Source organism: Dendrobates tinctorius, unplaced genomic scaffold (genome assembly GCF_039654945.1).
Source record: "Dendrobates tinctorius isolate UK_male_01 unplaced genomic scaffold, ASM3965494v1 ptg000353l, whole genome shotgun sequence".
In the NCBI taxonomy this organism is placed as follows: domain Eukaryota; kingdom Metazoa; phylum Chordata; class Amphibia; order Anura; family Dendrobatidae; genus Dendrobates; species Dendrobates tinctorius.
Window position 1 is genome coordinate 257,335 of NW_027362019.1, and position 24,628 is coordinate 281,962.

Here is a 24,628-nt window from a genome sequence, read left to right on the forward strand (position 1 = left end):
TAGATACAGGACACGTCTCCTTCCTGAACGATATGATGGCCGCGTGCACCCTGGTGATTAGTACGATCACCTCTAGATACAGGACACGTCTCCTTCCTGAACGGTATGATGGCCGTGTGCTCCATGGTGATTAGTACGATCACCTCTAGATACAGGACACGTCTCCTTCCTGAACGGTATGATGGCCGTGTGCTCCATGGTGATTAGTACGATCACCTCTAGATACAGGACACGTTTCCTTCCTGAACGGTATGATGGCCGTGTGCTCCATGGTGGTTAGTACGATCACCTCTAGATACAGGACCCATCTCCTTCCTGAAAGGTATGATGGCCGTGTGCTCCATGGTGATTAGTACGATCAATTCTAGATACAGGACCCGTCTCCTTCCTGAACAGTATGATGGCCGTGTGCTCCATGGTGATTAGTACGATCACCTCTAGATACAGGACACGTCTCCTTCCTGAACGGTATGATGGCCGCGTGCACCCTGGTGATTAGTACGATCACCTCTAGATACAGGACCCATCTCCTTCCTGAACGGTATGATGGCCGTGTGCTCCATGGTGATTAGTACGATCACCTCTAGATACAGGACACGTCTCCTTCCTGAACGGTATGATGGCCGTGTGCACCCTGGTGATTAGTACGATCACCTCTAGATACAGAACACGTCTCCTTCCTGAACGGTATGATGGCCGTGTGCACCCTGGTGATTAGTACGATCACCTCTAGATACAGGACACGTCTCCTTCCTGAACGGTATGATGGCCGTGTGCACCCTGGTGATTAGTACGATCACCTCTAGATACAGGACCCGTCTCCTTCCTGAACGGTATGATGGCCGTGTGCTGCATGGTGATTAGTACGATCACCTCTAGATACAGGACACGTCTCCTTCCTGAACGGTATGATGGCCGTGTGCTGCATGGTGATTAGTACGATCACCTCTAGATACAGAACACGTCTCCTTCCTGAACGGTATGATGGCCGTGTGCTCCATGGTGGTTAGTACGATCACCTCTAGATACAGGACACGTCTCCTTCCTGAACGGTATGATGGCCGCGTGCTCCATGGTGATTAGTACGATCACCTCTAGATACAGGACACGTCTCCTTCCTGAACGGTATGATGGCCGTGTGCTCCATGGTGGTTAGTACGATCACCTCTAGATACAGAACACGTCTCCTTCCTGAACGGTATGATGGCCGTGTGCTGCATGGTGATTAGTACGATCACCTCTAGATACAGGACACGTCTCCTTCCTGAACGGTATGATGGCCGTGTGCTCCATGGTGGTTAGTACGATCACCTCTAGATACAGGACACGTCTCCTTCCTGAACGGTATGATGGCCGTGTGCTCCATGGTGATTAGTACGATCAATTCTAGATACAGGTGTAAGGTTCTCAGTCTTTGACATGTTTTTGAAATTCATTTTTTTCCGTCGGCCATTTTGCTTTCTGTCCTGCTGCAGCTATCTTGCCCTCAGTTAATATGGAGTTTCCAGCTTTCATGTTCCCGCCCTGATTCTCTCCCTCTTGCCTCTTAAGTAGCCTCAGCTGAGCCATCAGTGCTTCAGAATCAAGTCTGCTGTAGCCTGTGACCTGCTCCTGGAAGTCTTGGACTTGGTACTACAGCCACCTCCTGCTGAGGAACTTTTGAACACTTGTGGACGATGGAAACCTGCTGCCTGATAAATCCACAGTTGTAAGGGAAGTAACAGAGAGACCATGAACCTGTTGTGGAAGTTCTGCTGTGCTTAATGTTACTCTGGCCTGCTGTGTCTCCTGCCTCTGTATTTGCAAACTGTGTGAACCCTTTTGGCTTACTTGTATGAAGTAATACAAGTCCTTTCTAATCACACCTGTGTCTCCTGTGTTTTTCCTCGCACCCAAGCACAAGACGCCATATGAATTGTACACAGTACATCACAAGATTCTGAAGCCAACGTTGGTGTCTGCTGGGTCTGGGAAGGCCGCGTCTGTTGTGACCGTGGATGTCAGATATCGGTTTATATCTTCTGTGATGACAGTGGTTGTGACTTCTCACAACCATTCCAGGTGAGCACATTCCCTTCTTTTTACTCTGGAGTGTTACCACAGGTAAATACTATTGTGCGTTTTTTATTTCTCCTTCCAGTACTTGTGACTTAAAGGATCTGGAAGATGGAGGCTCGCATAAAGGAGTTGTGCGGAGTGACTGATACAATCCTTGCAGATATACAGACTTTAAAAAACCCACTTTACAAGCCTGCAGGACCTTACTAATCACAATTTGCAAGTTTTTGGACAAACTACTCAGGATTTACGAGCCAGGATTGAGGCTCTAGAGCAACGAGTTCAGGCTCCAGCCATAATCCCGAGTTCTGGGATCCCCAAGTTGCCCCCTTTTCGTTTTGGCGGTGAACATGAAAAATTCAGGGGATTTATTAACCAATGCAACCTGTTTTTCTCTGCACATGCTTCACAATTTCCCACTGAACGATCCAAAGTACTTGCTATAATCATGCTGCTTACCAACAAGGCTCTGATGTGGGCAAACCCTGATTGAAACTGAGGATGAATGTTTGACTCATCTTGATGCTTTCATCTCAGCCATGGGGCAGGTGTTTGATGACCCCAACGGAGGTGCAACAGCGGAAGCAGCCATGTTAACTTTGCGCCAAGGTAAGCGCCCAGTAGCCGGATATACCTTGGATTTCAGGAGATGGTCTCTCGATACCACTTGGGACACTTCCGCCAAAAAAATCTATTTTTCGGAAAGGGTTGTCTCCTCTGATAAAGGATGAACTTGGTCGTGCAGACCTTTCCACTGCGTTAGGTGACTATCAACTACTGCATCCGTATGGATGCTCGTCTTACTGAACGACAGGAGAGATGGTTCGAAAGAAAAATCGCACTAACTTTTTCCTACCTTCCTCCCCAGCTAAGGAACCTTTGAGTAGGATCACACGGGAACCAGAACCTGAACCCATGCAGGTGGACTTGGTACAGAGACGGGTTAGTGATGCACGCAAGGAACATCGCCTAAAAGAAAATCTATGTTTCTACTGCGGTAAGTCAGGGCACTTCATTATAAACTGCCCCAGCCGTTCTCGTAATCTGCTGCGGCAGTCATTCACTGTGAGTGTTGCGAGAGGAGGTCTGTCATGTCCGAGCCTCAGACTCCAGAGAGATCTGCTGCCATAGATATTGATTTCTCAGACTTAAACTCCGTTAGTTCTGAGGCTGATGACTGTATCAATGCTGCAATTTTTCAAGTTTCCTCAGCGGTGTCCCAGCTGAGCTATAAGAAGAACAATTCTCACTGCTTCCTTTCCATGAAACTCTGGGTTGACTGTCTGGGTGTCTAGCTCTGCTATGATCGACTCAGGGGCAAGCGGCAATTTTATGGATATCTCCATTGCTCTGAAACATGGGATACGTTCTGTGAAGAAGGCTACTCTAGTACAGATGGAGACCATGGATGGCTCCCTGCTGACCTCTGGACCAGTGGATCAGGAAATGGAGGCTTTGAAGGTCCTTATGGGTAAAGATCATCAGGAAAAACTTGCCTTTTATGCTTATCTCTTCTCCCCACTTTCACATTATTCTAGGGCTACCATGGCTGCAGGTTCAGAACCCTACAATTAACTGGGAGACCAAGGAACTACACTTTTCAGAGAAACAGAGGAGTCCAGAAGTTTCAGCTTGCTCTGTTCCTAAAGGAACCATGTCAGTCCCGGAACTACCAGCTGTATACCAGGACTATGCGGATGTGTGTGACAAGAAGAACGCTGACAAGCTTCCCCCTCACCGTCCATATGATAGTCCAATTGAATTATTGCCTGGAGCAGAGATACCTTTTGGTAAGATCTACCCCCTGGCGGGGTCAGAGCTAAATGCTTTGAAGGACTATATAGATGAAAATCTATCCAAGGGTTTCATACGGCACTCTTCATCTCCTACAGGTGCACCCATCTTCTTTGTGAAGGATGGATCTCTGAGACCCTGCATAGACTATCGGGAACTCAATAAGGTTACTGTTGCCTTTGATCCCAGAGTTATTGGAGTGAGGCATGCCAAAATTTTCTCTAAACTAGATCTCCGTGGGGCCTATAACTTGGTCCGTATTAGACCTGGGGATGAATGGAAGACTGCGTTCAGGTCATGCTACGGACACTTTGAATATCTAGTCATGCCGTTTGGTCTGTGTAACGCCCCAGCCACTTTCCAACGCTTGGTGAATGACATCTTCAAGGATCTCCTAGATACATTTGTGGTGATTGATCTGGATGATATTTTAATTTTTTCCAACTCCACAGAGGAACGTCATGGACATGTGAGAATGGATTTAGAACGCCTAAGACAGAACCATCTTTACATCAAACTTGAAAAGTGTGCATTCCATAGGACCGAAATTCAATTTCTGGGGTATATAATGTCTACACAAGGAATTATTATGGATGGAAGCAAGACCCAAGCCATCAAAGATTGGCCAGTTCCTAGGAATGTGAAGGAGGTGCAGCGCTTCATCAGGTTTGCCAATTTCTATAGACGTTTTATTAGGAATTTCTCTGAGGTAGTGTCACCCATCACACAACTCACCCGGAAAGAGTCTAGGTTTTCCTGGACCCCTCAAGCCCAAGAAGCATTTTCTCCGTCTAAAGGATAAATTTACCACCGCACCTATCCTAGTGCATCCCAACCCCAAACTTGCCTTCATAATAGAGGTGGATGCTTCAGACTGTGCCGTCGGAGCTATACTCTCAGAGAACAGGTGAGAAAAATGTCTTGCATCCTTGTTCTCTCTTTTCCCAGCAGTTGTCTTCGGCTGAGAGGAACTACGATGTGGGCAATAGAGAATTGCTGGCCATTATTGCCACCTTCAAGGAATGGAGACACCTTATGCAGGGAGCTGCACAGCAAATAGTAGTCTTGACAGACCATCGCAACCTTGAATTTCAGGTCAGCTAAGTGCCTGACTCCTCGTCTGGCTCGTTGGAATCTCTTCCTAAACAAATTTAATTTTGTAATTTCTTATAGGCCAGGATCACGCAATGGAAAGGCTGATGCACTCTCTAGGATTCATTCAACAGAGACCCGTCCACTAACTCCTCCTAAGACTATTCTTCCTGACTCTAGATTCCTGGGAGTGATTCATAACCAAGACCTACTTAAGGACATCAAGGAAGCATACCATTCGGATTCTTTGTTGGCAAAACCTCCAAGGGACGCAAGTCTTGTATTTAAGAATGGTGTGTAGATACAGGGACAACGCTTGTATATTCCCGAAACGGTCAGATTGAGTGTATTGCAACTCATCCACGATAGCTGGCATAGAGGAGCTCTAAAGACACAAGAATTTCTCTCTCATTTCTTTTGGTGGCCCACTTACAGAAAGGACGTTCTAAATTATGTCACTTCATGCGAAGTCTGTGCAAGATGCAAAACACCACGCTCCTCGCCAAAGGGTCCACTACAACCACTTCCACCCCATCCCGCCCGTGGGGATCCATTGCTATGGATTTCATTGTGGAGTTACCATCCTCTCAAGGGAAGACCACCATTCTAGTGGTGGTGGATCACTTAATAAAGGCAGCCCATTTTATTCCCTGTGTTGGCTTACCACTGCAAAACAGACATCAGATTTGATTATTCAGAATGTGTTTCGCTTGCATGGAGTACCGGATGAGGTCATTTCGGATCAAGGGGTGCAATTCAGAATTTCTGTGCCGCATTGGACATTAAAGTAAACCTTTCTTCTGCTTTTCATCCCCAGACTAATGGACAGACAGAACGGACCAATCAGACCCTGGATCAGTATCTCCGTTGCTTTATCTGCCACCTACAGGACGATTGGGTGGATCTACTTCCACTGGCTGAGTTCTCTTATAACAACTCTAAGAGCGCTTTCACGAAGCAGTCTCCTTTTTACGCCAATCTAGGTTATCATCCTAAAATTCTTCCTCGATTCCCCATAGATACGCCCTTGCCGGCTGTGGCTGAAAGAATCACGTCTTTACAAAAGAATATTGATCTTCTAAAGTAAAATCTGGAATTGGCTCAGGGAAGGTATAAAAAAAGCAGCAGATAAATTTTGTAAACCTGCACCAGCTTTCAAGGTAGGAGACTTAGTCTGGCTGTCAACCAGAAATCTAAAGTTAAAAATTCCATCATCTAAATTGGGACACAAGTACATTGGACCCTATAAAATCAATAAAATTATAAGTGCCGTTGCTTGTCTTCAGCTGCCTAGATCTATGAGAATCCACCCTGTCTTTCATGTTTCCCTACTAAAGGCTGCAACACCTAACACGTTTCCTGGACGTTCTTCTCCTCGCCCTGACCCAGTGCTGGTCGATGGTCAGGAAGAATTTGTGGTGGAAAGAATTCTAGACTCCAGGTTGTACAGAAATCAGTTACAACACTTGATTAAATGGCAGGGCTACCCAGTGGAGGGCAACTCATGGGAACCAGTCAATAACATTAATGCTCCTCGCTTACTCCGCCAGTTTCATCAGAGGTACCCAGACAAGCCTTGTCTGAGGGCATCCGGAGGCTGTCCCTAAGGGGGAGTAATGTAAGGTTCTCAGTCTTTTTACATGTTTTTGAAATTCAGTTTTTTCCGTCGGCCATTTTGCTTTCTGTCCTGCTGCAGCTATCTTACCCTCAGTTAATATGGAGTTTCCAACTTTCATGTTCCCGCCCTGATTCTCTCCCTCTTGCCTCTTAAGTAGCCTCAGCTGAGCCATCAGTGCTTCAGAATCAAGTCTGCTGTAGCCTGTGACCTAGGTCCTGGAAGTCTTGGACTTGGTACTCCAGCCTCCTACTGAGGAACTTTTGAACACTTGTGGACACTGGAAACCTGCTGCCTGATAAATCCACAGTTGTAAGGGAAGTAACAGAGAGACCATGAACCTGTTGTGGAAGTTCTGCTGTGCTTAATGTTACTTTGGCCTGTTGTGTGAACCCTTTTGGCTTACTTCTATGAAGTAATACAAGTCCTTTCTAATCACACCTGTGTCTCCTGTGTTTTTCCTCACACCCAAGCACAAGACGCCATATGAGTTGTACACAGTACATCACAACAGGACCCGTCTCCTCTCTGAACAGTATGATGGCCGTGTGCTCCATGGCGATTAGTACGATCACCTCTAGATACAGGACCCGTCTCCTTCCTGAACGGTATGATGGCCGCGTGCTCCATGGTAATTAGTACGATCACCTCTAGATACAGGACCCGTCTCCTTCCTGAACGGTATGATGGCCGCGTGCTCCATGGTGATTAGTACGATCACCTCTAGATACAGGACACGTCTCCTTCCTGAACGGTATGATGGCCGCGTGCTCCATGGTGATTAGTACGATCACCTCTAGATACAGGACCCGTCTCCTTCCTGAACGGTATGATGGCCGCGTGCTCCATGGCGATTAGTACGATCACCTCTAGATACAGGACCCGTCTCCTTCCTGAACGGTATGATGGCCGCGTGCTCCATGGTAATTAGTACGATCACCTCTAGATACAGGGCATGTCTCCTTCCTGAACGGTATGATGGCCGCGTGCTCCATGGTAATTAGTACGATCACCTCTAGATACAGGACACGTCTCCTTCCTGAACGGTATGATGGCCGCGTGCTCCATGGTGATTAGTACGATCACCTCTAGATACAGGACACGTCTCCTTCCTGAACGGTATGATGGCCGCGTGCTCCATGGTGATTAGTACGATCACCTCTAGATACAGGACCCGTCTCCTTCCTGAACGGTATGATGGCCGCGTGCTCCATGGTGATTAGTACGATCACCTCTAGATACAGGACCCGTCTCCTTCCTGAACGGTATGATGGCCGCGTGCTCCATGGTAATTAGTACGATCACCTCTAGATACAGGGCATGTCTCCTTCCTGAACGGTATGATGGCCGCGTGCTCCATGGTAATTAGTACGATCACCTCTAGATACAGGACACGTCTCCTTCCTGAACGGTATGATGGCCGCGTGCTCCATGGTGATTAGTACGATCACCTCTAGATACAGGACACGTCTCCTTCCTGAACGGTATGATGGCCGCGTGCTCCATGGTAATTAGTACGATCACCTCTAGATACAGGGCATGTCTCCTTCCTGAACGGTATGATGGCCGCGTGCTCCATGGTAATTAGTACGATCACCTATAGATACAGGACCCGTCTCCTTCCTGAACGGTATGATGGCCGGATGCTCCAAGGCGATTAGTACGATCACCTCTAGATACAGGACCCGTCTCCTTCCTGAACGGTATGATGGCCGCGTGCTCCATGGTAATTAGTACGATCACCTCTAGATACAGGACCCGTCTCCTTCCTGAACGGTATGATGGCCGCGTGCTCCATGGTGATTAGTACGATCACCTCTAGATACAGGACCCGTCTCTTTCTAGAACGGTAAATACCTTGTAAATATCCCCAAGTGCTCCTTTCCTTCCCAGGCTGCTTCATTGCGCATTTGTGGCTTTGAATGGTGTCTGCTTCCAGACAAACGTTGCATTTCACCAGAGTCGTCTTCCATGTGCGCCTTCACCCCAACCTCCCAGATGCTGCCATTGATGGAATGGCATTATCTGAGCACATGATTAATACTATAATACAACGACAGATCGTGAAAAGATAGTAGAGTCGGCAGAATGACAGAGGTTGGGGATTGTTACAAGGCATTTTACAGGTTTTTTTTTTTTTAGCAATTTCCCGGTCCTCTTTTGGCTATGTGCCCACGTAGCGTTTTTTAAACGCTCAGGAAACGGGTTGTTCTTCCTAGAAAACGCACGTTTTTCCGTGATTTCTGCGCAAAAACGTGCGTTTGTGTTTTTTCCGCGCGTCTTTTGGACTATTGGAAATAGCCAAAAACGCTGACCTAAGCGGAAATTAATGAACATGCTGCATTTTTTACCACTAAGCGTTTCCTTAGCGGTAAAAAAAACCGCATCCATTGGCACAAAAAGGCCAAAATGCATTTAAATGAATGGGATGCTTCTTTTAAGCGTTTTTGATGCGGTTTGACCCCGAAAAACGCTTAAAAAAACGCTACGTGGACACAGCCTTAAAGTACAGTCATCCACAGGACAGGAGACAGAACGCATCTCCTTTCTGACTGGTATGATGGCTGTGTGGTCTCATGGTGTGGAAAAATGCAGACTATTGTTTGAATGTGATAGTTTCTGGAAATTGTTGAAGGATGTGAGACTTCTGGAGATGCATAATATGTGGGCCAGACCTTAAGCATCACGGACAGATGGTGCTAATGCAGCAGAGCAGATGAGTCACTCTCCGTGGTGTCCAAGATGCGGTGAGTTGAAGAGATGTAGCAGAGTAAACCAGCAAAAGAGGTGAAGACTAGATGCAAATGCAATGGGAAAGTGGAGTTCTAGTGGTGGAGCGTCGCTGAAGCCATAGAGATGGATTGGTAGAGGAGGCCAGATGCAGCAGACAGGCGTGTCGTACTTGTAGTAGAGACATGATTCATCAGAGGAGCAGAGGCGGCGTTGTCAAGTCACATATCCAAACTACCAGCCACTGGCTACACTGGGGTAGAATGATGTCATTGGAGCACGTCAGGATGCCGTGGCACCCTGATGCAAAGAAGTAGAGATGGGACAAAAGAGAGTTGTTCAAAGTTTTTATAAATGATCTTGATAAGGCAACTGAAGGTTAAACTAAATCAAATTTGCAGACAATGCAAAGCTAGGAGGGATAGCTAATATTACAGAAGACAGAGAAAGGATTCAGAAGGATCTAGATAACCTTGAAGAATGGGCCAGGGAGTAATAGAATGGTATTTAACAGGGAGAAATGCAAGACTCTACATCTGGGCAAGTAAAACAAAGGTTACATCCATAGAATGAGAGGAATAGAACCAAGCAACAGCACGTGTGAAAAAGACCTGGGTATATTAATAGATCACAGACTGCACATGAGTTAGCAGTATGATGCAGCAGTAGAAAAGGCAAATGCAATTCTAGGATGTATTAAGAGTAGCATAGAGTCTAGATCACGTGAAGTCATTATTGCCCTCTACTCCTCCTTGGTCAGACCTCATCTGGAATATTGTGTCCAGTTTTGGGCGCCACATTACATAAAAGACATGGAAAAACTGGAGCAAGTTCAGAGAAGATCGACCAGAATGGTGAGCGGACTGCTCCTATGAGGAATGGTTGCAGGATTTGGGAATGTTTAGCTGCAAAAAAGAAGACTGAGAGGAGACTTAATAGCTGTCTACAAATATCTAAAGGGCTGTCACATTGTAGAAGGATCAACTTTATTCTCATTTGCACAAGGAAAGACTAGAAGCAATGGGATGAAACTGAATGGGAGGAGACACAGATTAGATATTAGAAAAAACTTTTTGACAGTTAGAGTGATCAATGAGTGGAACAGGCTGCCACGAGAAGTGGTGAGTTCTCCTTCAATGGAAGTCTTCAAACAGAGGCTGGACAGACATCTGTCCAGAGATGGTTTAGCGACTCCTGCAGTGAGCAGGGGGTTGGACACGATGACTTCGGGGGTCCCTTCCAACGCTAACATTCTATGACGCATGATGGGATTTATAGCAGAGCACAGAGGAGGATCATGTGGGAGGAAAGCTAGGAATCAAAGTGGAGGTTGAAGGAAACAGCAGTCTGAGATGCAGGGACATAAGAACTTAACGTATGAGTGCAGGGTGCAACCAACAATCAGGTGCCGTTATAGAAGATAAGCTGTTACATCAGGATAAGACTTTGCCAACAAGCAGCAACCTTGTACGCCTTCAGAGTCCTCCTGGATGGAGAAAGAAAAATGTTGTGAAGAAGAAACGGAGAGTGGTGGTCATGGGGGATTCCCTGTTGAGAGGAACAGAGGCCGCTATCTGCAGACCGGATATAACTTCAAGAGAAATGTGTTGTCTTCCAGGTGCAAAAATTAAAGATGTGTCTGACAGGATATCAGGACTCTTCAGACCTACAGATGACTACCCATTCCTGCTACTACATGTGGGGACAAATGACACTGCAAGAAACGACCTGGAAACCATCTGCAGAGACTTTGAAGACTTAGGCAAGAAAGTGAAAGAACTGGGAGCGCAGGTGGTCTTCTCTTCCATCCTCCCAGTGGATGGCCATGGAACAAGGAGGTGGAATAAGATTCTGCAGGTGAACAACTGGCTACGTCGATGGTGCCGTCAGCAACGATTTGGATTTCTGGATCACGGAGTGAGCTACTTATACGATGGACTACTTGCTAGAGATGGGGTGCACCTTACGAAGACTGGAAAACATGTATTTGGAAGTCGCCTTGCTACACTTGTAAGGAGAGCTTTACACTAGAACAACATGGGAAGGGAAGCAAAAGACCAGAAAAAGCCATACACCTGACAAATGCTATTGAGAACTCTGCTATTAGAAGTGGAAAGGAAGAACAAAGACGAAAGAATCTAATTAATAAAAATATTGGAGAAAGAGAAACCAATCACAAACTAAAATGTTTCTATACTAATGCACAAAGCATGGGCAACAAACAAGGAGAATTGGAACTACTAACACAGGAAAAGAAATATGATGTCATTGGAATCACTGAAACTTGGTGGGACAATACACATGATTGGAATACAAGACTAGAAGGATACAACTTATTTGCAAGAAACAGACTTGATAAACGAGGAGGGGGTGTCGCATTGTATGTTAGAAACGCGTATATCTGCACAGAGATTGAAGCTTCAGAGACTGGGAGTTCTGTGGAAACTGTTTGGGTAAGAATACAAGGACAGAACAATGGAAAGGACACCATTGTAGGCATTTACTACAGGCCGCCTGTGCAAGCTGAAGCTATGGATGAACTCTTTATGCATCAAATGGCCAAGTTCTCCAAAAAATATGACATAGTTGTCATGGGAGATTTCAACTATCCAGACATTTGTTGGGAATCTCTCTCAGGCAAAACTAACAGGTCAAGGAAATTCTTATCCTCTCTTGCTGACAACTTTATCTTCCAAAAGGTAAGGGAGAAAACAAGGGGAACTGCTACCTTGGATCTAATCCTTATAAACAGGGAGGAAATGGTTGAAGAGGTAAAAGTGGCTGGGACCCTAGGAGGTAGCGACCATGCTATTTTAGAATTTTGGATAACTAGAGGCGGAAGACCTGTGAAGACTCAGACGTCAAGGTTAGATTTCAGAAAGGCAGATTTTAAGGGATTCAGAAAGAGAATTGGAGGGATCCAATGGCTGGATATCCTTAAAGACAAAAATGTCCAGGAAGGATGGGAAATCTTGAAAAATGAAATTCTCAAAGCACAGTTGTTAACAATTCCGAAAAGAGGGAAGAATAGGAAGCAGTTAAGGAAACCAGGATGGATGAACACAGAACTTAAGCACATGCTAAAAAGGAAGAAAAAAATGTTTATAAAATGGAAAGAGGGAGGCATATCTAAAGAAGAATATAATGCTGTCTGCAGAACCTGCAGGGCACAAATCAGATTAGCTAAAGCTGAAAATGAATTGAGGCTTGCAAGAGATGTCAAAAGCAATAATAAAGGATTTTGGGGATATGTCAAAAGTAAAAGAAAAGTCAAAGATGCTATAGGATTTTTACAGGATGAAAATGATGAAATGGTAAGACAGGATGTTGAGAAGGCTGAACTTTTAAATTCCTATTTTGCATCTGTTTTCTCTCAGAAAGGAAATGTAACATCAACTGTTATTCACTGTCCTATTAAGGGAATAGAAGAATCCAGGATATCTATAAACAGAAAGATAGTGAGGAAACACTTAGCTAGCCTAAATGAATTCAAATCTCCAGGTCCAGATGAATTACACCCCAGAGTACTGAAGGAGATAGCAGAAGAAATTTTTGAACCCCTCTCTATAATCTTTGAAAATTCTTGGAGAACAGGAGAAGTGCCAGAAGACTGGAGAAGAGCAAATGTTGTTCCTATCTTCAAAAAGGGGAAGAAGGTGGACCCAGGTAACTATAGGCCGGTGAGTCTGACTTCTATACCAGGAAAGATCTTTGAACAAATTATTAAACAACATGTATGTCAATACCTGGATAAGAATGAAGTGATTAAACAGAGTCAGCATGGGTTTGTAACTAATAAGTCATGTCAGACTAACTTAATTTCCTTCTATGACGGTATCACTGATTGGGTGGATCAAGGAAATGCTGTAGATATAGTATATCTTGACTTCAGCAAAGCATTTGACAAAGTCTCTCATACAATCCTTATTGAAAAAATGATTAAGTATGGAATGGACAAGGCAACTGTTAGGTGGATTCATAACTGGCTTAGTGATCGGACCCAAAGAGTGGTCGTAAATGGCTGCACATCCAGTTGGAAGAATGTCTCAAGTGGGGTACCACAGGGCTCTGTCCTGGGCCCTGTATTGTTCAACATCTTTATCAACGATTTAGATGAAGGAATTGAGGGTAAACTGATTAAATTTGCTGATGACACAAAGCTAGGAGGGATAGCTAATACTAGAGAAGAGAGAGAGAGGATTCAAAAAGATTTAAATAAACTGGAGAAGTGGGCAGCAACTAACAGAATGGTTTTTAACAGGGAGAAATGCAAAGTACTACATCTGGGCAATAAAAATGGAAAAAACATATATAGAATGGGAGGAATAGGGCTAAGTGACAGCACATGTGAAAAAGACTTGGGTATACTAATAGATCACAGACTGAATATGAGTCAACAGTGTGATGCAGCAGCAAAAAAGGCAAATGCAATTCTAGGATGTATTAACAGAAGCATACAGTCTAGATCACGTGAAGTCATTATTTCCCTCTACTCCTCTTTGGTCAGACCTCATCTGGAATATTGTGTCCAGTTTTGGGCACCACATTTTAAAAAAGACATCAACAAACTGGAGCAAGTTCAGAAAAGAGCGACCAGAATGGTGACCGGTCTGCAAACCCTGTCTTATGAGGAAAGGTTGCAGGATTTGGGAATGTTTAGTTTGCAAAAGAGAAGACTGAGAGGAGACTTAATAGCTGTCTACAAATATCTAAAGGGCTGTCACATTGTAGAAGGATCAACTTTATTCTCATTTGCACAAGGAAAGACTAGAAGCAATGGGATGAAACTGAATGGGAGGAGACACAGATTAGATATTAGAAAAAACTTTTTGACAGTTAGAGTGATCAATGAGTGGAACAGGCTGCCACGAGAAGTGGTGAGTTCTCCTTCAATGGAAGTCTTCAAACAGAGGCTGGACAGACATTTGACTGGGATGATTTAGCGAATCCTGCTTTGAGCAGGGGGTTGGACCAGATGGCCCAGGAGGTCCCTTCCAACTCTACGATTCTATGATTCTATGTTATTATTGTGGCTTCCAGTGACTAAGTCTAAGAAAAAAAAAAAAAAAAAAAAAAAAAAAAAGAGTAGAAGTTTCCCAGGAGAAACACGCAGCAATCCATTAGACAAGAGAAAAAAAAGATACATTCATATAAAGTCTATGAGGCGTTGCATTTTACAGGAATTCCTCTGTACTGTGGAGGTCAGATTGTAGGAGCCAACAGAGCAAACAAAACTACATCAGCTCGGTAAGAAAAGAAGCATCGCTAGGATCCCACAGCCTACAATCACTGTCGGCAGCAGCACAAGTCAACTTCCAGCAAGACACCAAATCCTCCGCTACCTGTACGCCTACTGTCACTCACAGCCAGCCTCAGGGAAGTACACCCTTCCGGCAGCAAGTGACCGGGGTCTGGTGCTACAAGGACACACAGGAGAGCTTCAGATGCCTTTGGCCTGCCACACCTACCAAGCAGCCAACCACGACCAGAGGGAGCCAAGAGGTCTCACACAAGTAATAATAATCTCTTTATATAGCGCCAACATATTCCGCAGCACTTTACCGTTTAACAGTTTCAAAACACAAGTCATAAGTAACAACGTTAACAGTACAATAATTAAAGCACAATCAGCCGCCCCTGCTGGTGAGAGATTACACTCTACAGTGAGGTGGGGGAGATACAGAGGACAGGGGTGTATTTACAGTGATGGTCCAGCCATCTTGAGGGAGTGAAGGATGGATGGAGATAGAGAATGGGCTACACACGCACACTTGCACATAGAATGACTGTGATTAGTGACCATGATAGGCCGCTCTGAACAAACGTGTTTTGAGGGAGCGCCTGAAACTATGCAGATTGTGGATAGTCCTAATTTCTTGGGGTAGAGCATTCCAGAGGATAGGTGCAGCATGGGAGAAGTCTTGGAGTCGGGAGTGGGAGGTACGGATTAGTGCAGAGGTCAGTCGAAAGTCGTTTGCAGAGCGCAGCGATTGGCTAGGCCGATAGACAGAAATGAGGGAGGAGATGTAGGGGGGTGCCGCACCGTGGAGAGTTTTGTGGGTGAGAACAAGTGCTTTGAATTGGATCCTATAATGAATGGGCAGCCAATGTAAGGACTGGCGAAGAGCGGACGCGTCCGAGTACCAATTAGTCAGGTGGACGACCCTGGATGTTTCATTAAGTATGGACTGGAGAGGGGATAGCCGAGTGACGGGGAGGCCAATTAATAGAGCGTTGCAGTAATCCAGGCGGGAGTGGATCAATGCTACAGTGAGGGTTTTTGTTGTTTCCATGGTGAAAAAAGGGCGGATTCTAGAGATGTTCTTTAGGTGTAAGCGGCACGAGCGGGCAAGAGATTGTATATGGGATGTGAAGGAGAGATTGGTGTCAAACATAACACCCAGACAGCGCGCCTGTTGCCGGGGTGTTATTGTGGTGCCACTCACGGAGAGGGAAATGTCAGATTTAGGGAGGTTAGTAACATAAAACATAGTAACATAGTTTTGAAGGCTGAAGGAAGACCTTATGTCCATCTAGTTCAGCCTATTTTTAGTGCAGCTGTTCTGCATTGTTGATCCTGAGGAAGGAAAAAAACCCACAGAGTAGAAGCCAATTTTCTCCATAGGGAAAAAAATTCCTTCCCCTAAGCTGGGTCAACTATCTACCTATAATATTCTGTTATTTGTAACCTTCTATACTGTTACTCACAAGAAAAGCCTCCATTCCTTTCTTACATTCATTCAGTGAGTTGGCCATCACCACTTCCTCAGGAAGAGAATTCCAGAGCCTCACTGCTCTTACCGTGAAGAACCCTCTTCTGTGCTGGTGCAGAAATTGTCTTTCCTCCAAACGAAGAGAATGCCCCCTTGTTCTTGTCACCGTCCTTGGTACAAACAGTTCATTGGAGAGATCTCTGTATTGCCCTCTGATATACTTGTACATATATATTAAGTCTCCCCTAAGTCTTCTCTTTTCTAGAGTAAATAGACCTAATTTTGATAACCTTTCTGGGTATTGTAGTGAACCAACTCCATTTATCATTTTAGTAGCCGCCTTTGAACCCTTTCAAGTTCAGTAATGTCTTTCTTGAGCTCCGGCGTCCAAAATTGCACACAATCCTCCAAGTGTGGTCTGACGAGTGATTTGTACAGAGGGAGAATTATGTTTTCATCTCGTGTCCCCAGACCTCTTCTAATGCATCCCATGACCCTATCTGCTTTGGTGGCAGCTGCCTGACACTGGGCACTCCAATTGAGCTTCTTACTGACTAAGATGCCTAAGTCTTTTTCCATGTCTGATTTCCCCAGCAGTTTCCCATTTAGTCAGTAATTGTAGCCTCTGTTTCTCCTTCCCATGTGCATAACCTTACACTTATCTGTGTTAAACCTCATTTGCCATTTTTCAGCCCAATTCTCCAATTTACTCAAATCTGTCTGTAGTTGCAAACTGTCCTCCTTTGTGTTAACTCCCTTACATAGTTTTGTATCATCTGCAAATACTGATATTTTACTGTGTAAGCCATCCACTAGATCATTAATATATTAAATAGTAGGGGGCCCAATACAGACCCCTGTGGTCCCCCACTAGTGACCCTGGCCCAATCTGAGGATGCCCCATTAATAACCACTCTTTGTTTTCTATCAGTAAGCCAGCTACCTACCCATCTACACACATTTTCCCCTAGCCCAAGCTTTCTCCTCTTACTTACCAATCTTTTATGTGGGACAGTGTCACATGCTTTAGAGAAGTCGAGATAAATGACATCCAATGATTCTCCTGGGTCCATTTGAGAGCTCACATCCTCATAGAAGCTGATCAGGTTAGTCTGACAGGAGCGATCCTTCATAAATCCATGTTGATATGGAGGTAAACATTTATTAACATTGAGATATTCCATAATGGTATCCCTTAGAAACCCTTCAAAAATGTTACCCACAACAGATGTTCAGCTTACCGGCCTATAGTTTCCAGGTTCCCTTTTACACCCCTTTTTGAATATTGGTACCACATTTGCTTGCCACCAATCAAAAGGAACAGACCCTGTTTCTATCGAGTCTTTAAATATAAGGAATAGAGGCATGTCTATCACATTACTTAACTCCCTTAATACCCGAGGGTGAATGCCATCAGGGCCTGGTGATTTGTCCATTTTAATCTTACTAAGGCGGTTCTGCGCTTCTTCCTGGGTTAGGCCGGTAATACTTAATGGGGAGTTTACATTATCACTCTGCATTTCCTCTGGCAAATCCTTTTCCTGTGTGAACACTGTGGAGAAAAAAGTATTTAAAACATTTGCTTTTCCCACATCGCTCTCTATGATTTCACCCTCATTGTTCTTTAAAGGGCCAAAACCATCCATTTTAATCTTTTTACTGTTTTTATAATTAAAGAATAGTTTGGGGTTTGTTTTACTTTCCTTAGCAATGAGTCTCTCAGTTTCCACTTTTGCTAAATGTATTTGTTTTTTTACACATTTTATTTTTTTCTCTATAACTTTTTAATGCTTCTTCATTGCCTTCTTGTTTTAGCTTCCTAAATGCCTTGTTCTTGTTATTTATTGCCCTTTTTACATCCTTATTTAGCCACATTGGTGTTCTCCTGCTCCTAGTCCTTTTATTTCTGTACGGTATGGCTAGCTCGCAGTGGGTGTGTAAAACGGATTTAAATATTTCCCATTTATTTTCTGTGCTCCTATTTTTGAGGACATTGTCCCAATCAGTTCGGCGAAGGTCCTCTCTAAGCTGATCAAACTTTGCCTTCCTGAAATTCAGCGTTTTCGTGACCCCCTTCCAGGGCACCTTACTGAAGGACAAGTGGACTTGTGTTATATTGTGGTCACTGTTCCCTCGGTGCCATCGCCTTGTACTTCTGTTATTCTATCTGGCCTGTGGCTTAACATTAACCCCAGAAGGGCCGTCCCTCTAGTTGGGCCCTGCACAAGTGGTGACAGATAATCATCCTTGGTCACTCACAGACGTTGGTTTCCTCTCTGAGATCCGCAGGTTCCAGGTTCCCTAGTAGACGGTGGGAGCAGAAGTTGTTCAGTTTTGGAGAGGTTGAGTTTCAGATAGAGAGCGGACATGATATTGGAGACTGCGGACAGTCACTGGCGTTCTGTAGTACAGCGGAGGTAAGGTCAGGGATGACGTGTATAGTTGTGTGTCATCAGCATAAAGATGGTACCGAAAGCCAAATCTGCTGATGGTCTGTCTAATTGGGGCCGTGTACAGAGAGAAGAGAAGGGGGCCAAGGACTGAGCCCTGAGGTACCCCAACAGCGAGAGGAAGAGGAGATGAAGTGGAGCCAGAGAACAAAACACTGAAGGAGCGGTCAGAGAGATAAGTCAAATCCTCAGCTTCATTCTGCTCAAGCCTAAATGATATCTTGGTGAAAAGGATAAAAGCATATCACCCCAAAAAATCCCTACCTCCCCTCCGTAAAGGAAGTCAGCCTAGGGATGACAGCTCCTTTGTGGAGGCAACGTTTGGCCACTGGGCTCGGCTCCTCCTGGCCTTGCTTGCAGCCTGATCTTTACTTGGATGGATGGTCCACCACTGAAAACCCCTTTACAAATGTCCCCAATATGCTGCACATAATGAAGATGGAGAGACCCAATAGGCCGGCAGTGTCCCCGCTCGCTGCACCGGTCATATGGCTGCAGGGAGACACATAAGATTACAGTTTCTTTTACGCCGCAGGTTGGGAACATTCATAGCCCCTTTATTTCCCTGGATGATGCCGACAGGTTTAGATATAACACTTTCTGTGAAGCCCCAAAACTTAAAAGGGTTGTCTCCTCTCAGAAAATCCCAGTACCTGGGTGCAGATTGTTATAAACTAAAACCTTGCTGTCCCTGGCGGATCCACCACCGAGTCTCCACCACTTCTTCTGGTGTCGGTAGCAGCACTGCAGACAACCAGAGCTCAGAGAGCGTTCTGGGAAAAGCCGGGAGCAAGTAACAACATAACAGATCTGGAGCGATGATGAACACGAGCATGTGCGGGAGGAACACACCTGCTGGCAGACGTCGACAGCGCAGACAGCGGGTTGGTGAAGGCTACGACACACTCCAGGTTCTCACCGGCCAAGAAGACGGGCCCGCGGACCAGCTTAGCAACAACTTCAATCATCGTGTAAACTAAGGACAACCCCTCACCTGAAAGAAAGTGCAGCTCATATTATCAGAGACATCATAAGAAGTAGAGAAAGAACAGAGGAATCAACCAACATGTAACCAGAGACAGATCACTGTACAGGAGACATCATAAGAAGTAGAGAAGGAACAGAGGAATCAACCAACATGTAACCAGAGACAGCTCACTGTACAGGAGACATCATAAGAAGTAGAGAAGGAACAGAGGAATCAACCAACATGTAACCAGAGACAGATCACTGTACAGGAGACATCATAAGAAGTAGAGAAGGAACAGAGGAATCAACCAACATGTAACCAGAGACAGCTCACTGTACAGGAGACATCATAAGAAGTAGAGGAGGAACAGAGGAATCAACCAACATGTAACCAGAGGCAGCTCACCGTACAGGAGACATCATAAGAAGAAGAGAAAGAACAGAGGAATCAACAGACAACATGTAACCAGAGGCAGCTCACCGTACAGGAGACATCATAAGAAGTAGAGGAGGAACAGAGGAATCAACAGACATGTAACCAGAGGCAGCTCACTGTACAGGAGACATCATAAGAAGAGAAAGAACAGAGGAATCAACAGACATGTAACCAGAGGCAGCTCACCGTACAGGAGACATCATAAGAAGTAGAGGAGGAACAGAGGAATCAACAGACATGTAACCAGAGGCAGCTCACCGTACAGGAGACATCATAAGAAGTAGAGGAGGAACAGAGGAATCAACAGACATGTAACCAGAGGCAGCTCACTGTACAGGAGACATCATAAGAAGAAGAGAAAGAACAGAGGAATCAACAGACAACATGTAACCAGAGGCAGCTCACCGTACAGGAGACATCATAAGAAGTAGAGGAGGAACAGAGGAATCAACAGACATGTAACCAGAGGCAGCTCACCGTACAGGAGACATCATAAGAAGTAGAGGAGGAACAGAGGAATCAACAGACATGTAACCAGAGGCAGCTCACCGTACAGGAGACATCATAAGAAGTAGAGGAGGAACAGAGGAATCAACAGACATGTAACCAGAGGCAGCTCACCGTACAGGAGACATCATAAGAAGAAGAGAAAGAACAGAGGAATCAACAGACAACATGTAACCAGAGGCAGCTCACTGTACAGGAGACATCATAAGAAGTAGAGGAGGAACAGAGGAATCAACAGACATGTAACCAGAGGCAGCTCACTGTACAGGAGACATCATAAGAAGAAGAGAAAGAACAGAGGAATCAACAGACAACATGTAACCAGAGGCAGCTCACCGTACAGGAGACATCATAAGAAGTAGAGGAGGAACAGAGGAATCAACAGACATGTAACCAGAGGCAGCTCACCGTACAGGAGACATCATAAGAAGTAGAGGAGGAACAGAGGAATCAACAGACATGTAACCAGAGGCAGCTCACCGTACAGGAGACATCATAAGAAGAAGAGAAAGAACAGAGGAATCAACAGACAACATGTAACCAGAGGCAGCTCACTGTACAGGAGACATCATAAGAAGTAGAGAAAGAACAGAGGAATCAACAGACAACATGTAACCAGAGGCAGCTCACCGTACAGGAGACATCATAAGAAGAAGAGAAAGAACAGAGGAATCAACAGACAACATGTAACCAGAGGCAGCTCACCGTACAGGAGACATCATAAGAAGTAGAGAAAGAACAGAGGAACCAACAGACATGTAACCAGAGACAGCTCACTGTACAGGAGACATCATAAGAAGAAGAGGAGGAACAGAGGAACCAACAGACAACATGTAACCAGAGGCAGCTCACCGTACAGGAGACATCATAAGAAGTAAAGGAGGAACAGAGGAACCAACAGACAACATGTAACCAGAGGCAGCTCACTGTACAGGAGACATCATAAGAAGAAGAGGAGGAACAGAGGAACCAACAGACAACATGTAACCAGAGGCAGCTCACCGTACAGGAGACATCATAAGAAGAAGAGAAAGAACAGAGGAACCAACAGACAACATGTAACCAGAGGCAGCTCACCGTACAGGAGACATCATAAGAAGTAAAGGAGGAACAGAGGAACCAACAGACAACATGTAACCAGAGGCAGCTCACTGTACAGGAGACATCATAAGAAGTAGAGAAAGAACAGAGGAACCAACAGACATGTAACCAGAGGCAGCTCACTGTACAGGAGACATCATAAGAAGTAGAGGAGGAACAGAGGAACCAACAGACAACATGTAACCAGAGACAGCTCACTGTACAGGAGACATCATAAGAAGAAGAGAAAGAACAGAGGAACCAACAGACAACATGTAACCAGAGGCAGCTCACCGTACAGGAGACATCATAAGAAGTAAAGGAGGAACAGAGGAACCAACAGACAACATGTAACCAGAGGCAGCTCACTGTACAGGAGACATCATAAGAAGAAGAGGAGGAACAGAGGAACCAACAGACAACATGTAACCAGAGGCAGCTCACCGTACAGGAGACATCATAAGAAGTAAAGGAGGAACAGAGGAACCAACAGACAACATGTAACCAGAGGCAGCTCACTGTACAGGAGACATCATAAGAAGTAGAGGAGGAACAGAGGAACCAACAGACAACATGTAACCAGAGGCAGCTCACCGTACAGGAGACATCATAAGAAGTAGAGAAAGAACAGAGGAATCAACCAACATGTAACCAGAGGCAGCTCATTTCTTTGTCTTCTGATGTCTCCTATGCAATGAGCTGCCTCTGGTTACATGTTGTCGGTTGATTCCTCTCTGCATAGGAGACATCAGAAGACACAAAGAAGAGAGGAATCAACCGACAACATGTAACCAGAGGCAAGATACAGTATATGTAGAGAAAAAGGTAATATGAAATGTCAGTGATAACTATTTTTCTCTATTTTGGTTAACAAGGCAAAGAAAAAAAAATTAAAAACCATTTAAAAAAAAAAACAAAAACAAATCACTATGCAAATATACAAGGTATGCTAACAAGCCAGACAAGAAAGTCATATCCCAAGAGTACACGCTAAATTAGCCAAAGAGTAGTTATACCGGCAATTGTATGTCCAAGAGTCCATCATGGCAGCACGACAGGAGGTAGATCTACTCATCCTCAAGCGACAGGTTAAAGGCCCTCCACCACCTCACCGGGATGGATGCAGGAATCTGTGACCTCCACATAGCGCATCACACATACAGTGTGAGGAATAGTCTTTCGTTCTTTGAGAGCTGACAAAAAGATGGCAGAACCATCTCCCGGTTCAAATTTGCCTTTGATACTACCTTCAACAGGAAAGAAGGATCGAGCCTAAATATTAGAGGGTCCTCTTGGATCTGTAGATAAGGACCCCATACTGACAATGCCTGGATCTCCCGGAACCATTTTGTACAGGTGCCTGCCACCAAGAATGCAGTTTTCATGGAGAGAACATTAATGTTTGCAGACTTCCCTTTGAACCCCAGGAAGAGGCTTAGGGTCCCTAGCACTAGGTTTAAGTCCCATGGTGGAAAAGTCTTGGATTGTGGGTCTCATCCTAGTCACGGCTCTAAAACCTCCTATTGTCTGATAGAGAACTCCAGAAAAGAACTAAGGGCAGAGATCTGTACTTTTAGCACACTAGGCCTTAGTTTCTTCTCGAATCCTATCTGGAGGAACGCTAGGATTTTAAGAATATCTGGATGGGATGGCTAAAGGATTCTCCTACATATATGCAGAATTTATGCCAAACCTTGGAATAGATGGCTGAAGTCACCGGCTTTCTGCATTGTCGTCATTACCCTGTCCGATAGTCATAGCATGGTAACAGTTATCAAGGCCGAAAAAAGCCATTTGTCCATCCAGTTCAGCCTATATTCCGTCAGAATAAGTCCCCAGATCTCCGTCCTTCTAAAGAACCTAATCACTGTAAGATACAATATTGTTCCGCTCCAGGAAGACATCCAGGCCTCTCTTTAACCCCTCGGCTGAGTTCGCCATCACCACCTCCTCAGGCAGGGAATTCCAGATCCTCACTGCCCTAACTGTAAAGAATCCTCTTCTATGTTGGTGGAGAAACCTTCTCCCCTCCAGACGCAGAGAATGCTCCCTTGTGACCGTCACCTTCCTTGGTATAAGCAGATCCTCGGAGAGATATTTGTGTTGTCCCCTTATATACTTATACATGGTTATTAGATTGCCCCTCAGTCGTCTTTTTTCTAGATTAAATAATCCTAATTTTGCTCTCTGGGCATTGTAGTTCCCCCATCCCCTTTATTAATTTTGTTGCCCTCCTTTGTACCCGCTCTAGTTCCATTACATCCTTCCTGAGCTCCATCTATACACACCAAAACGGTATCAGTAAAAACATCAGATCGGCAAACTGAAACTTTGAGAAAGGGCATCTACACTTTTTGGGTTGTCTCTTGGGTCTATGGAGAAAATCCTTGCTACTTTTGTATTCCTCCGGGTTTCGAACAGATCTACAAGCGAAACCCCCCCATCTCAGGGTTAGCTGGTGAAGCACTTCTGGATTTAGCTCCCATTCAGAAAATTTGCTACTCCGTTTCCAGAGCCATTCAAGTGAACTGCAGAGATGGGAAGAATGTTTCTCTCTGCTCACTGAAATATCTGCTCCGCTAAGACCTGTCGAAGTTGGCTTCTTGGACCTCCCCGGCAGCGCAGAATGGAAACTTGACGTTTTCCAAAAAAAAACAAAAACCCTTCACATGACGACTCCTAACCACGTCTTGGCATTGTTGCAGTGTCTCCCATACTGCCTTTAACCCTCTGTAATTGGATGATCTCTTTTGGTGTTCCGGGGACCATGTACCCTGCAGGTACTGACCTTCCACTTCTGCTCCCCATCCTTTCTGGCTTGTGTCAGTGGCAATACGGATGAAGCAAGATGGCGAAGTACCACCTTGGATTCTGAGTTTCTTGCTGGATGTCCACCATGACAGTGAATCTCTCAGGCTTCATTTTCCTGTCCAGACCCTATCAATTGAATGCTTGATCTTATGGTCTCCATCTTGAATTTTTTTTGTACCTAACCCATTGATTTAGGGGGTTTAGATTTATAATGGTACGGTATTTGCCCAAAGTCATTTTTATGGAGAAAAGGGAAGAAAAGTGACCCTGACCTATCTCTGAAAGGTGTACTGGATCAACTGCCCCTGATTTTAAGTGGTTACTGACATATCAAAAGAGTCTTATGGAAGTGGAGAGGGACTGGTGTCGGTGA

General features: G+C 45.0%; 1 protein-coding gene across 2 annotated transcripts in view; it reads right to left on the minus strand.

Annotated features, from left to right (window-relative positions):
- Positions 1–24,628, minus strand: part of RGP1 (RGP1 homolog, RAB6A GEF complex partner 1) — a 54,377-nt gene that overhangs the window by 24,620 nt on the left and 5,129 nt on the right. Inside the window, exon 2 of one of the 2 annotated variants that reach the window (XM_073562481.1) lies at positions 19,305–19,446. The exons of the other annotated variant lie outside the window; for it this stretch is intronic. Within the exon in view, the coding sequence (XP_073418582.1) occupies positions 19,305–19,420 (116 nt within the window). The 5' untranslated portion in view covers positions 19,421–19,446. The remainder of the gene's footprint in view (positions 1–19,304; positions 19,447–24,628) is intronic. 2 annotated transcript variants of the gene reach the window in all.